The sequence below is a fragment of the Dermochelys coriacea genome, chromosome 5 (genome assembly GCF_009764565.3).
Source record: "Dermochelys coriacea isolate rDerCor1 chromosome 5, rDerCor1.pri.v4, whole genome shotgun sequence".
Lineage (NCBI taxonomy): Eukaryota > Metazoa > Chordata > Testudines > Dermochelyidae > Dermochelys > Dermochelys coriacea.
Window position 1 is genome coordinate 61,333,772 of NC_050072.1, and position 12,465 is coordinate 61,346,236.

General features: G+C 44.7%; 1 protein-coding gene across 10 annotated transcripts in view; it reads right to left on the reverse strand.

The window, feature by feature from the left end:
- KIAA0825 (KIAA0825 ortholog) overlaps positions 1-12,465 on the reverse strand; it is a 423,444-nt gene that overhangs the window by 328,059 nt on the left and 82,920 nt on the right. The window contains exon 1 of one of the 10 annotated variants that reach the window (XM_038403483.2): positions 3,091-5,750. The exons of the other annotated variants lie outside the window; for them this stretch is intronic. Within the exon in view, the coding sequence (XP_038259411.2) occupies positions 3,091-3,228 (138 nt within the window). The 5' untranslated portion in view covers positions 3,229-5,750. Of the gene's footprint in view, positions 1-3,090; positions 5,751-12,465 lie in introns of those variants that run through there. 10 annotated transcript variants of the gene reach the window in all.

The window sequence follows — 12,465 nt, forward strand, 5'->3', positions numbered from 1 at the left end:
GAAGTTTGTCACTATTTGCTTAACGGAACTCGGTATTACAACTAAAAAGTGACATCAGAAAATTCTAAGAGCAAAATTATGAACTTTAGTGTGTGTAGGTAAATGAATGGGCCCTGCCCCTCCCACCCGCTTTCCCTGCCCTCCTCTGCCCAGCCCTGGGCTGCTCAAGCGCCTGGCCTCCCCCAGCCCCAGAGCACCTGGCTGGCAGGAGGGCAGGCAGGCAGCATGGCCCCCAGCCCGAGCCCCAGAGTGGCAGGCAGGCAGCTAAGTATGGCGTCCAGCATGGCAGGTGGTGATGGTGGGGGGGGACTCTGGGACCTGGTGGGGGACGGGGGAGGGCAGCACAGCCCCCAACCCCACCCTGAGTGGCCGGGTGGCACAAGCACTGGCTACAGTTGCCCGGAGTCCCTTGCAGCAGGCCAGCCCCCACTAGCCCCAGCCTGGGACAAGGGCACCGGAGCCCTCCCAAAGGTGTGGGGGGCGGCGGGGGTCCCCACCCGAGGTGGAGGCAGAAGAAGTCCCCTGCCCATGTCCCAGGCCCCCTGCCCAGGGCAGGTGGAGGGACCCAGGCTCACCACAGCTGCCCGCGCTGTTATGCAGATAAAACTACACAGGATCGTTTCACGGGACAAGACAAGATGTCACGTTTATTATAACACCACATTTTGATTTATTACCAATAACTAATATCTAATACCTACGTACACACCCACACACACCCACACCCCAAATGTTCTGCAGCTGCTAGATAGTTACCAGTCCTGAATGTAGCTTGAGTTCGTGGCTTGGGTTTGTAGCTTGTGGCGGCTAACTGGCCAGGAAAGCCAGGCACAAAGAAGGGCTGGGTCTCTGTTGGGCATGCATTGATGCCCTTCCATGTTAGCAGCAGAATGTTACCCTCTAAAGTCTTCCATCTCACCCATCCTTTTTGTCGGCTTTAGTTTGAATCCAAAGTCTATAGGTCTTGCTGTGTCATGCTGCCTCTGGGTTCGGTGTGATTGATCACCCGTCAATTGCAGACATGACTTTCAGCCTAGGACCTGGCTTTGATGTTTCTTCAATTGTACTTTTATTTTTCTTTTTAGGGTGGACTCTTCTTGCTTTGTCAGGCCTGTTGTCTGCGTCTTCAGCCACTGGTGTTTACACTTTATTTCATCAGGACAGGCTGGGGCTGGAGGTTGATTCCATCATTCATACATACCTCATTCACACATCTAAACTACACTAATAAGATTACAAGCAGGGTTTTGCAAAAATGAAGTTGCAACAAGCTTTTACAAAATGGAATGAGCATTTTAAAATGGAGTTTGGGACAAGTTAAAATGGAGTTTGAGTTCCAATATGGACAAGTGTAAGGAATGGTAAACAGGGAACAGAAGTTCCAATATAGACAAGTATAATAAATGACAAACAGGGAGCAGAAGTTACAATGTTGAAACAGTGCAAGTTTCAGCAATTTAAGCAGCAATTGGATTGAAAGTGAAACTCAATTAGCCAGTTATTGGGTTAACCAGTTTTATGAATGAATGTTGTTTCATTCATAAAACTTTGCTTATGAAGTTATATTAATAAAGTGCACAATTAAAAACAATTTCATTGATCAGTTCTACATTGTAGCTCTCCCTGACCTAGCACCGGCCGGGGGGAAGGGCCTTGGAGCCACAGCCCAGCCATGATAAGAGCCAGGCATGCAGTTGTGGGGAGTTGCGGCGGACCCTCCCGGTGTGGAGAGCCTAAGCAGCCCCCAGCCCTTGTCCCTGCCTCCCTGGGCTGGGTGAAGGTCCGCGGCTCCTCACAGCTGACCATGAGGCTCTTACCGTGGCCAGGCTGAGGATCTGAGGCCTCTCCCCACACCAGGTGGAGCTGGGTCAGGGAGAGCAGCGCAGGCAGCTGTAGGGAGCTGGCAGGGAGTCATGGACCCTCTTCCTTCCCCGGGAGACTGGGGAGCCCAGAGGTTGGGACACAAGCCGGGGGCTGCTCTCAGCACATCTGCACCCCAGGCAGATGGAGTGTCCGTCATGACTCCCCACAGCTGCCTGGGCTCCACACTGGCCAGGCCGGGGGGGGGGGGGGGGAAGAGGAGGGGAAGGGGTGGGGTCCACCCCGGCGAAAAATGGGCCCATCAATTTTCAAAAAGTGGGAGGGCAATGGCTCCTTGGCCCTCACAGTTCTGGTGCCAATGGCCTGGGGCCCCGGCCACATGGGAAGGAAGAGCCAAAGCAGAGCGCGGCGGGAAGCAGGAGGGGGGGTCTGGGGGTGGAGTGTGGGAGGGACCACACAGGCAGTTTGGGTAGGCTCATCCTTCCCCTGCCTTTGATACCTGCTGCCCATGGGTAAATGTTGACTTTTAAAAATGATGAGTAGTGCACTTGCCATGTGCACACACACTTTCATCCCGGTATCTCCAAGCATTTTACAAACAGCAGTAGCAGCTACTAGTTTAATGTATATATGTTCCTGAACTTCAGCTTATATATGAAGTTAATTAAAAACAAAACAAAAACAAAAAGCCGGTAAACAGGATATTAGGATATATCAAAAAGGGCAAGGAAGCAGGATTTCCATTTTTGACCGACTTTCATGCTTCATTCCACACATACTATGTCCATTGACCCATTCACATGTATCCAACCAATCACAGGCATGTTTACATCTGAAGCAGGGCATTACCAGCTCTACTTTCTCTTCACTGTCTAATTGTCATAGAGAGGAATAATGATACATGTTTTGCAACCAACCATGACTAAACTCTGCAATCACACAACAAAGGAATTAAAAATGGGAAACTTGCAATAAGCAGTACATTTGGTATCCAATAATTATTAATTATATATAATAATTATTTATATTATAGTATCGAGACACCACAATGCAAATGTAAACTCAACCTAAATAAGTAAGTACAATCCATTTATTCATGTCTGAATATGATTTTTCAGAAGGCTTCCTGATTCATTGCCATCTGCTGCATACTATCTATCCATCTCCTTGCTGGTCGGCCCCTGCTACAATGACTCACCACAATTACTTCCCCAACAACTTTCTTGAAGTTATTTCCATCTCTACACCTAATGTGACCAAAGTACATACTTTGTTCCTGTTTATTTCCAACAACAGGGTCTTCTTTTCTCCAATAATATTTCTGACATAAGCAGTCATCTTTTTTCCCCAACCAGGAAATATGAAAATGTCTTCACCAGCACCACAGACTAAAGAGAGCATACACATACAAAAAAAAATGCATATTTTGATTACAGAATATACCTCTTTTACAGTATTGTATTTTGTGTCTTTTTTTCTATTAAGAAAGATATTATTTTATGAAGCAAGTTCAGTGCTGAGCAACCAAGATCTTAAAAACTAAGATAATAAGTTATATTATATGGTAAAGCTAAATTTCATAGTGACTTCCCACCAAATCTTAAATGTCTGAGCTGTGGTTATATTTATATAATGAGGCCAAGATTAGGGTACATCAAAAACAGTTATTTATCATGGTGACTGTAATTCTTTGCAAGAGTGCTTCTGCATTCTGTGACAAAGTCAGTTCTGACAGACATGAGAAAGAAGAGGAGAGAAGATATAGCAGCCCCAGAATGATGTAGGCCCTGTTCCCTATGAGCTTAAAAAAGTTTACCTTGGGTTAACTAGAGACACCTAAAGCCAGTTAGGGGCTGCCAATGACCTTTAAAAAACCCTCTTCCAGTAAAAGAGAGAAGGGGAGAGTTGAGAGACAAGCTGTGGCAGGGGTAGTGGCAGCAGCAGGAAGGAAAGGCTTCCCCTGGATGGAAAGCTCTTTCTGCTCCCTATAGGGAAAGAAACAAAGGAAACATCTGCCTGGGAGAAGAACTGTCAACTAGGTGCCAGTGTAGTAGGTCAACACCCCAGAGAGGGGCCAGAGAAAAGTATTTCTGATTGTTTTGTGAGTTTGGGTTTTGTTTTTTTGTTTTTTCCTTAAGAGAACTTCTTGGGCTTAACGTGAGGCCCACCATGTAAATAAGGAAAAATAAAACAGAGTGAAGCAAAAAACTTTCTGGAGTCAAACTGATTTTCTCCAGACCCCCTCCCTGCCCAAGGGAGAAATGCTGAGACCAACAAAAGAAAGGAGGTACCCTGCCACATGTGGTATCAGGTAGAAATTCATACAGGGACTGTCCCCGGGGTAGATCATTCCTGAGAATGGACAAAGTGGTGAGGGCACTGTTACAGGCCACTGCGGCACAAGAGGCTACTAGAGACCAGATGGCCATGCAGCACGAATCTATATGACTACAACAAGAGACAAATCAACAGCTGATGAACCAGGCAGTCCAGGAATGAGTCACCCTGCAGGAGGTAGTGAGGCAACTGAAAGTCCTGACTGCTCTGGGAGGTGGCCAGCAGTTATCTGCAAAAGATAACAGGGGATCACATCAAGGCATCTCTCTTCACATTTGAAAGAATGACCCTAAGCGAGGCCTGGCTCTGAGACAGGTGGGCCGGTATCCTTGCTCCTTACCTGTGTGGGGAGGCCCAGAAGGCCTACTATGACATGGCAGGGGAAGCTGTTAAAAACTACTTCCAGTTGAAAGCTGAGAGTGACTACACCTGCAAGGGCCCAGAGATTTCACAAGTTGAAGCACCAGGAGAGCAAAGTGCCAAGATCACAACTGTTTGACCTGATCCAACTGAAACGGAAGTGGCTGCATCCCAACAACCACAGTATAGAACAGATCATAGCACTCTTGGTTTTGGACAGATTCTTGAGGGGACTACGAGAGCGAGTTGGCCAAAATGACTCTTCCTCTTACTATGATTTAGTCGCTCTCATAGAAAGGCCTTTAATGGCCAGAGAGCTTTCTCGGACTACTGGAAAAGAGAAGCGCCTGACCAAGTAGCCAGTTCCAGACCCAAACTTAAAGTTTGGGCAGAACTATGTTGGGGAGGAGGGACACAAAAGAGCAGCCAGAGGCCATGAAGGGACTTGGAGAACTGGCGGGAGATGGCTGCAGTGTGACACCTAACAGCCCAAAGCATAGGGGGATAACTAGGGCTATGTGTAGAAGTTATATTTGTGGGGAATTAGGGCCCATAGAAGCTCAATGCCCTAACATTGAGGAGCCCATGCAGTGCAGTCTGGGTGACAGTGAAGATCTGTGCAACCTAATCCACACTGTAGGAGTCACTATGATCCCACATAGATATACATGGCCAGTTAGAATGAGTGGTATAGAGCAGAGGTTCTCAACCTGTGGTCCGCGAGCTCCATTCAGGTGGTCCGCGGATAGCCCCCCCTAAGGTGTGCGCCTGGGTGGCACACACAAGAGAATGAAGGGCCACCCACCTAATTAGTGGAGCCACGCAGGCGTGGCTCCAATAAGTAGATGCCTGGACTCTAGAGAAGACACACCTGTAAGATGAGGTGGTGGACTTGGGGGGACGAAGGGGTAGGTGGGAGGGGGCAGTGGGGTGAGAAGATCGGTTGGAGGGAATTTGGGTCATGCAGGGCTGTGGCAGCCAGAGAAAAAGGCGACTTTCTCCAGCTCCAGGCTGTGGCTGCTGGGGAGAGATGGCCCTCCTTCCCAGCCTCAGCTCTGTGGCTGCTGTGGTGGGGGAAAAACCCCGCTCCTTCCCAACCGCAGCTCGGGAGCTACTGCGGAGGGGGAGAGAGGGAGAGACTCCACTCCTTCCCAGCCCCAGCTCGGGGGCTGCCACGGTGGGGAAGAGAGGGCACAACCATCACATCAGAAAGGTAAGACTAATAATATTAAAATATGAGTTGTGTGCTTTTATTTGTAGAACAAAAAAAAATGTTAATTACTACTACTTTTTTTTAATATAGCGCTTTTATCCAAAGCGCTTTACAGTAGTTAGCTAACGGTACAAACAACATTTGGAAAGATCATTAAGTGGTCCACCGAGACCTTTAGCAATTTTCAAGTGATCCACGAAAAAAAAAGTTTGAGAACCACTAGTATAGAGACCATTGCTTTAGTGAACTTAGGAAGTGCAATCACACTGGTATCTAGGAAATTGTTGGGGCAAGAGCAGCTGTCTCAAGCCAAATGCATGGGAATAACCTGTACACATGGGGCAGTTCATTACTACTCAGCCATTCCTGTACAAATTGACATTCAGGGAAATACAACAAGCAGGAGTAATCCCTAAACTTCCGTATCCAGTGCTCATAGGATGAGAATTCCAACAGGAGTAGATTTCCAAATTCTGGGAAGGGTTGGAGGAAAACTGTAACCCTGGAACTGACAATGTGGCCCCAGGAGACCCCTCCCTTCATTAGCCCTGGACGTGTTTTCAGCTACTGGGAAGTCAAGGAAGACTAAAAGAGAGAGGATGGCTGACAAAAGACTGGGGACCAAAATCTTGGCCCAGAATCAAAAGATGGTGCTTTTGGGGAAGCAGTCTCATCCAGCAGGCAGGGAGGCAACTCAGATTAGCTACAGAATGTGAGGCTGGGCCCAGTTCCACTGAGACCAATCCAAGGGGAGAAATGGATCCCTTTGAGTTTGGCCATATTGGTCCCTCATGTAAGAATTTTTGGCAGAACCAAGCCAATGATTCTCTATACCACATTAGAAAAGAGATAGTTGAAGTGAATGGGGTCCTGCTGGAGGAAAAAAACCCAAAGATCCAGGGCTGTACTTCATGATTAAAAAGGGACCTGCAATATAGAGTAGTCAGATTACAAGAAGAAAAAAAATGAAGCAGTTTCTAGTACCTCAAGGACACCAAAGGGCAGTATTAGACCTAGTGCATAGTCATTTGTTTGAGGGACATAGAGGGGTAGATAAAACCCTAAAAAAAATCCTACAAAATCCTAATTAATTCTTTTAATTAAGGGCTCCGTTAGTTCCCCTAACTATTACTCAAGTCCCATTTGAGAGAATAGTATGGACCGAATAGTCCCATTGGAGAAGTCGGCCTGGGATTGTCAATCTGTGCTCATGGTTCTGGACTACGCTACCCGGTACCTAGAAGCAGTACTACTGTGAAAGACGAAGTCCAAGACAACAGCAAAGGAGTTAATCCAATGTTTTTCCAGTAGGAATACTGAAGGAGAGTCTGACAGATCAAGGGACCACCTTCATGTTCAAACTGAGGAAGGATCTATGTGCAATGCCTTGAATACGGGCCCTACAGACCTTGGTCTATCACCCACAGAGTGATGGCCTCCTCATATGCTTTAACAGAACACGGAAGAACATGATACGGGAAGTAGTGAGGCGAGACGGGAAAAACTGGGATACCTTACTACCTTTCCTATTGTTTGTGATAAGGAAAGTACTCCAGCCATCCACTGGTTTTTCCCCATTTGAGTTGCTGTATGGTCACCACTCTAGTGCCATATTGGACATTGCCACCAGGACTAGGAAGAACAGCCTAACCAGAGAATGAATGTCATTGAACATGTGATGAAGATATGGGAGAGAATAGCCCAAGTCACTCGCATAGTGCAGGAACACCTGGCAAAAAGCACAAGAGGCCCAACAGATGTATTATAATCATCAAGCGAAGGTCCAGAGATTCCAGCCTGGGGATTGGGTAATGGCGCTGGTACCTTCAGCAGAAACCAAGCTCTTAGCCAAATGGCAGGGGCCACACAAAGTAAAAAAAGCTGTTGGGGAGGGTGACTATATGATTTGACAACCTGATCACCAGAAGCAAATCTACCACCTCCATCTACTGAAGCCCTAGCAGGACTATGGAGCTTATATGGTTACCCTAGATAAACCACTCTTCGGGACAAATACAAATATCTCCTGAATTGACCCTTAACAATGAACAGAGGTAGTCAAAATGATGATGACTGGAACCATGATGTGTTCCCAGAGAAGCCAGGCAGAATCATAGAAGCTCTTCATCACAGATCCCAGCGTAAAGGTGAAGGTTAAACCATTTCCGATCCCAGAGACTAAAAGAAAAGAGATCAGTGAGGAAGTTAAGAGGATCTTGGAGCTGAGGGTCACTCAGGAATCCCATAGCCAGTGGTTCAGACTTTGAAAAATTCATAGTACAAATGGATGCCTCCAAGATAGGGTTGGGGGGACGTACTTTCTCAAATGATAGGAGAGGAAAAATACCCCGTCTAGTACCTCAGCAGAAAACTCCTTCCCAGAGAATAAAAGTACGCTGTAGTGGAAAAGGAATGCCTTGCAGTAAAATGGGCCATAGGAACCCTCTGGTATTACCTGCTTGGATAGAGGTTTACCTTCATTACAGACCATGTCCCCCCCACTTCCCCAAGTGGATGCACTGGAAAAAAGAGAAAAATGCAAGAGTAATAAGATAAGGTTCCTACTACTACAACCCTTCCACTTCAGAGTGCAATACAGGGCAGGAATCAGGCCTGGTACTGCTGATGGTCTGTCAAGGGTACACTGTTTCTCGACCCAAGTAGCCCAATCCCACTGCGTTGAGCAGGAAGTTTTTTTGTTTTGTTTTTTTACTTTTTTACTTAAGAGAACTTCTTGGGCCTATCGCGAGAACCAGCATGTAAATAAGGAAAAATAAAACCAGAGTGAAGTCAGTCTGATTTACTCCAGACCCCCAACTAACCAAGGAAGAAGCACTGAGGCCAATGAGGTGAAGGAAGTACCCTGCCACAATATGCACCCTTGTGAATCTATCCTCTAACACTGCTGAAATTTTCTAGATAAGCAGTGCACAAGTGATTCCTCACTGAATGTTCATATCCAAGATTATCCATGGAATGCCACGGACCCTTAGAGACAGTGTATATATAGACATACCATCTCTTTTAAACTAATTCTCAAAAGCTGCAAACAGTCCAAGAGACTTCTTAAATGCTATAATCCTCTCAAAATAAGAATTCAAAGCCTTTCTGACATCTCACAATACTCAGAGATTTAGTTGGAACTCAGACACCACTTTTGGTAAAAAACCTGAGATGCAGAATAGGTCAACATCTTACCCGTGGAATACAATGAAGTGAGGATCAGTATTAAAACTTATGACTCAGAAACTCTTCTTGCTGATGTTACTGCAATTAAAAATGCAGTCTTTAAATGGGAGGTGAAATAAAGAACACTCTCCCAAAAGCTTGAATTGTGCCTCCATTAATGCTGATAGCAGCACCAAGATGAGTTCCCATATCAAGGCAGGCTTCCTGAACAGTGGGAGGACATTTATCATTCTTTTAAGGAATCTTGAGATAGTGAGATCACTGAAAACTCTGCCCATTGGTACATGGTGCAGTGAAGTGTCAGAGGAAAAGCTGTAGTTCAAAATAGTTCATATGGGGGCAGAATGTAGTGGCACATTATCTGCTACCAATAGGGAAAACTTTTTCCATTTCCAGAAATAACTGCCACAAAGCTGAACTTGGCAGAATGCCCCCTGCAGGAGCTATATGGGGAGCACAAGTCCAACTGACCCCACCCCTGCTGTTACTGCAAGTGTATCAATCAAGAAGGTCTGGCACACAACCCTCCGGCTGAGGCCTACTGTTTCTTCCCCTGTCAGTGTCCCAGCTGAAAAACAAAACTGTTTACAGTCAACAAATGAAATTAAATAAAAGCATAAAGGTAAAGGAAGAAAACCTATAGGCAGCATCAGTCAGGATATTGGCCTCTCTTACTTCAGAGGGCTTTGGCAGCATCAGTTATTTCAGAGTCTGCTAGGACTCAAGTTTAAGTCTCAGTTTCTTTCCCCTTCTTAGCCCAGGGAATTCATGTTCTCCTTTCTGCAAGGATGGAAGGTTGGTTGCCTGTCAGACCTCTCCCTGGGAGCTAAGGAGCTCAAACAGACTGTTCCTTTCCCAAGGTTGCCCCATCTGAGAGGAGTCCCCTCCTTTTAATGCTTCCTCCAGTACTGGCATGATTTGTATGTGTGCGGAGGGGCAGGGCCACTCTTGCCCAAAGAAGCTCCTTAACCCCTTCCATGCTGGTCAATCCCATCACAGTAACATTTCGATATAAATGGTTTCCTGGGCTGCATTAAAGTATTCAGTACCTCTTCAGAGCGAGCTGAGTCGGACTGTCAGCGTCCCATGATTCAAGCAACAAAGATGAAACAATTCCAGAATGACAATGTCTTCCTGAGTCAAAGTCTGGCAACATTAGTAGATATTATGGAAGCTCCTGGATCAAGTCAAAGCCATCAGAACAGACAGAATAAATTTTGTTATGCACTGTTGTATCTTTCACTACAGTCATTAGGGTGAGGGAGTAATCACACTGCAATTTCTATTCCAGTCAAAAAGAAACAAGTTTTGTTACTAAGTTACTGTCTTTCCTTGCTCTGGAACAAAACTGAGGGTAACTTTGCTTTATTGTTTTTTGCAGAGAAATTTGCTGATAGATAACTACAGATCAATAGACCATAGCAGAGTCCACTCATTTTGGGTCTGTAGTCTGAGATGTAAATTGTTTGTAAGTACATTCTTTTTGCCAGCTAAGTGGCACTAAGAGTTAGATGCCAATATAAAAGGCTATATGGTCAAAGTGGTTGGGAGTGAAAAATTCCCTGCTTGGTCACAAAAAGCACTGCTGTCATGTATAAGTCAGCATTGGTACATTAGATATTTTAAGGCCAGAAGGGACCATTAAATTATCTATTGTGACCTCCTGTATAACACAAACCATAGAATTTAATACAGTTACTCCTATACTTAGTCTGATTACTTGGGTTTAACTAAAGCATATCTTCCTGAAAGGCATTTAAGTCTTGATTTGACTTCATGAGATGCAGAATCTACCAATTCCTCTGATAGTTTGTTCCAGAGTTTAACCACTCTCACTGTTTAAAAACTAATATCTTATCTCTAATCATCTGGCTTTAATTACCAGCTATTCATTTTTGTTGCGTCTTTCTCCACAAGGCTGAAGAGCCTTGTAGTACCCAGTACTGTCTTCCAGTAAAGGTACTCAACAATTAAGTCACCTCTCCATCTTTTTGATAAACTAAACAGATTGAGCTTCTTATGTGTCTGACTGTAAGTCATGTTAAGAACATAAGAACGGCCATACTGGGTCAGACCAAAGGTACCTCCAGCCCAGTATCCTGTCTACCGACAGTGGTCAATGCCAGGTGCCCCAGAGGGAGTGAACCTAACAGGTAATGATCAAGTGATCTCTCTCCTGCCATCCATCTCCACCCTCTGACAAACAGAGGCTAGGGACACCATTCCTTACCCATTCTGGCTAATAGCCATTTATGGATTTAGCCTCCATGAATTTATCCAGTTCTCTTTTAGACCCTGTTATAGTCCTAGCCTTCACAACTTCCCCAGGCAAGGAGTACCACAGGTTGACTGTGCACTGAGTGAAGAAGAACTTCCTTTAATTTTGTTTTAAACCTGCTGCCCATTAATTTCATTTGGTGGCCTCTAGTTCTTATATTATGGGAACAAGTAAACAAGAACTTTTCCTTATTCACTTTCTCCACACCACTCATGATTTTATATACTTCTATCATATCCCCCCTTAGTCTCCTCTTTTCCAAGCTGAAAAGTCCTAGCCTCTTTAATCTCTCCTCATATGGGACCCGTTCCATCTATGCAGTTACCTTTATCAACCGAACTTGTAATCTAATCAAAATTGATTTCAGGTTTGCTTGACAACATCTATTTTTCATCATTTTTCATTGCTTATATTTCCATCCTTTAAATTATGTATAGATTGACTCCTGTATCAACTTTTTCCATTATTTTGCCTGGAATTGATGTTAGGTTAACTGGCCTATAATTACCCAGGTCATCGTGCTTGCCCTTTTTGAATATTGACACATTAGCACTCTCCCAATCTTCTGGAATTTCTTGTGTATTTCAAGATTTATTAAAAGTTAATATCTGTGAGCCAGAGATATCCTCAGTCAACTCTTTTAGGACTCTTGGGTTTAATTTCTCCAGGTCTGCGGATTTTACAATGTTTATATTTAGTAGATACTTTTTAACATTCTCCTTAGTTACTAACTGATTGAATGTTAACTGTTAACATTTGCTTTTAATCAACTGATATGATTCCCTTGATTAAAAGCAAAAAGAACTTTCAAGGTCCATTTTTGGCTGAACAGTTTGGCTTTGTACATGTTCCACTGACTGATAACTGTCAGATTTAAGAAGTGAGCCCTCCAAATTCAGATTGGATACATCAGTGATGACTGATACTAACAGTGATTAAGAACTGACTCCTATCACAGAACAGACTTGAAGGTTTTCCAGGGCGATAAATCAGAAGTAAACTGTCTATATCTAGAATTTAATTCACTGCCAACCAAGGTTGCATAGGTTTCTTCAGGGGCTGGATATAAGGTGTCATAAATAGGACAAATCAGTCTTAGAGGAAAAAAAAAACTCACCACAACAAGAGTATGGCTTGGCAAACATTCACCAATCTTTTGTCTGGAACCCAATCTGGACAATCTGGAGGAAAGGTATTTTCTCCCTAGTCATGGAGATTTATCGTCAGACTTGGTGACTGAATCAACTGCATTTTCTTTCTAGGATTC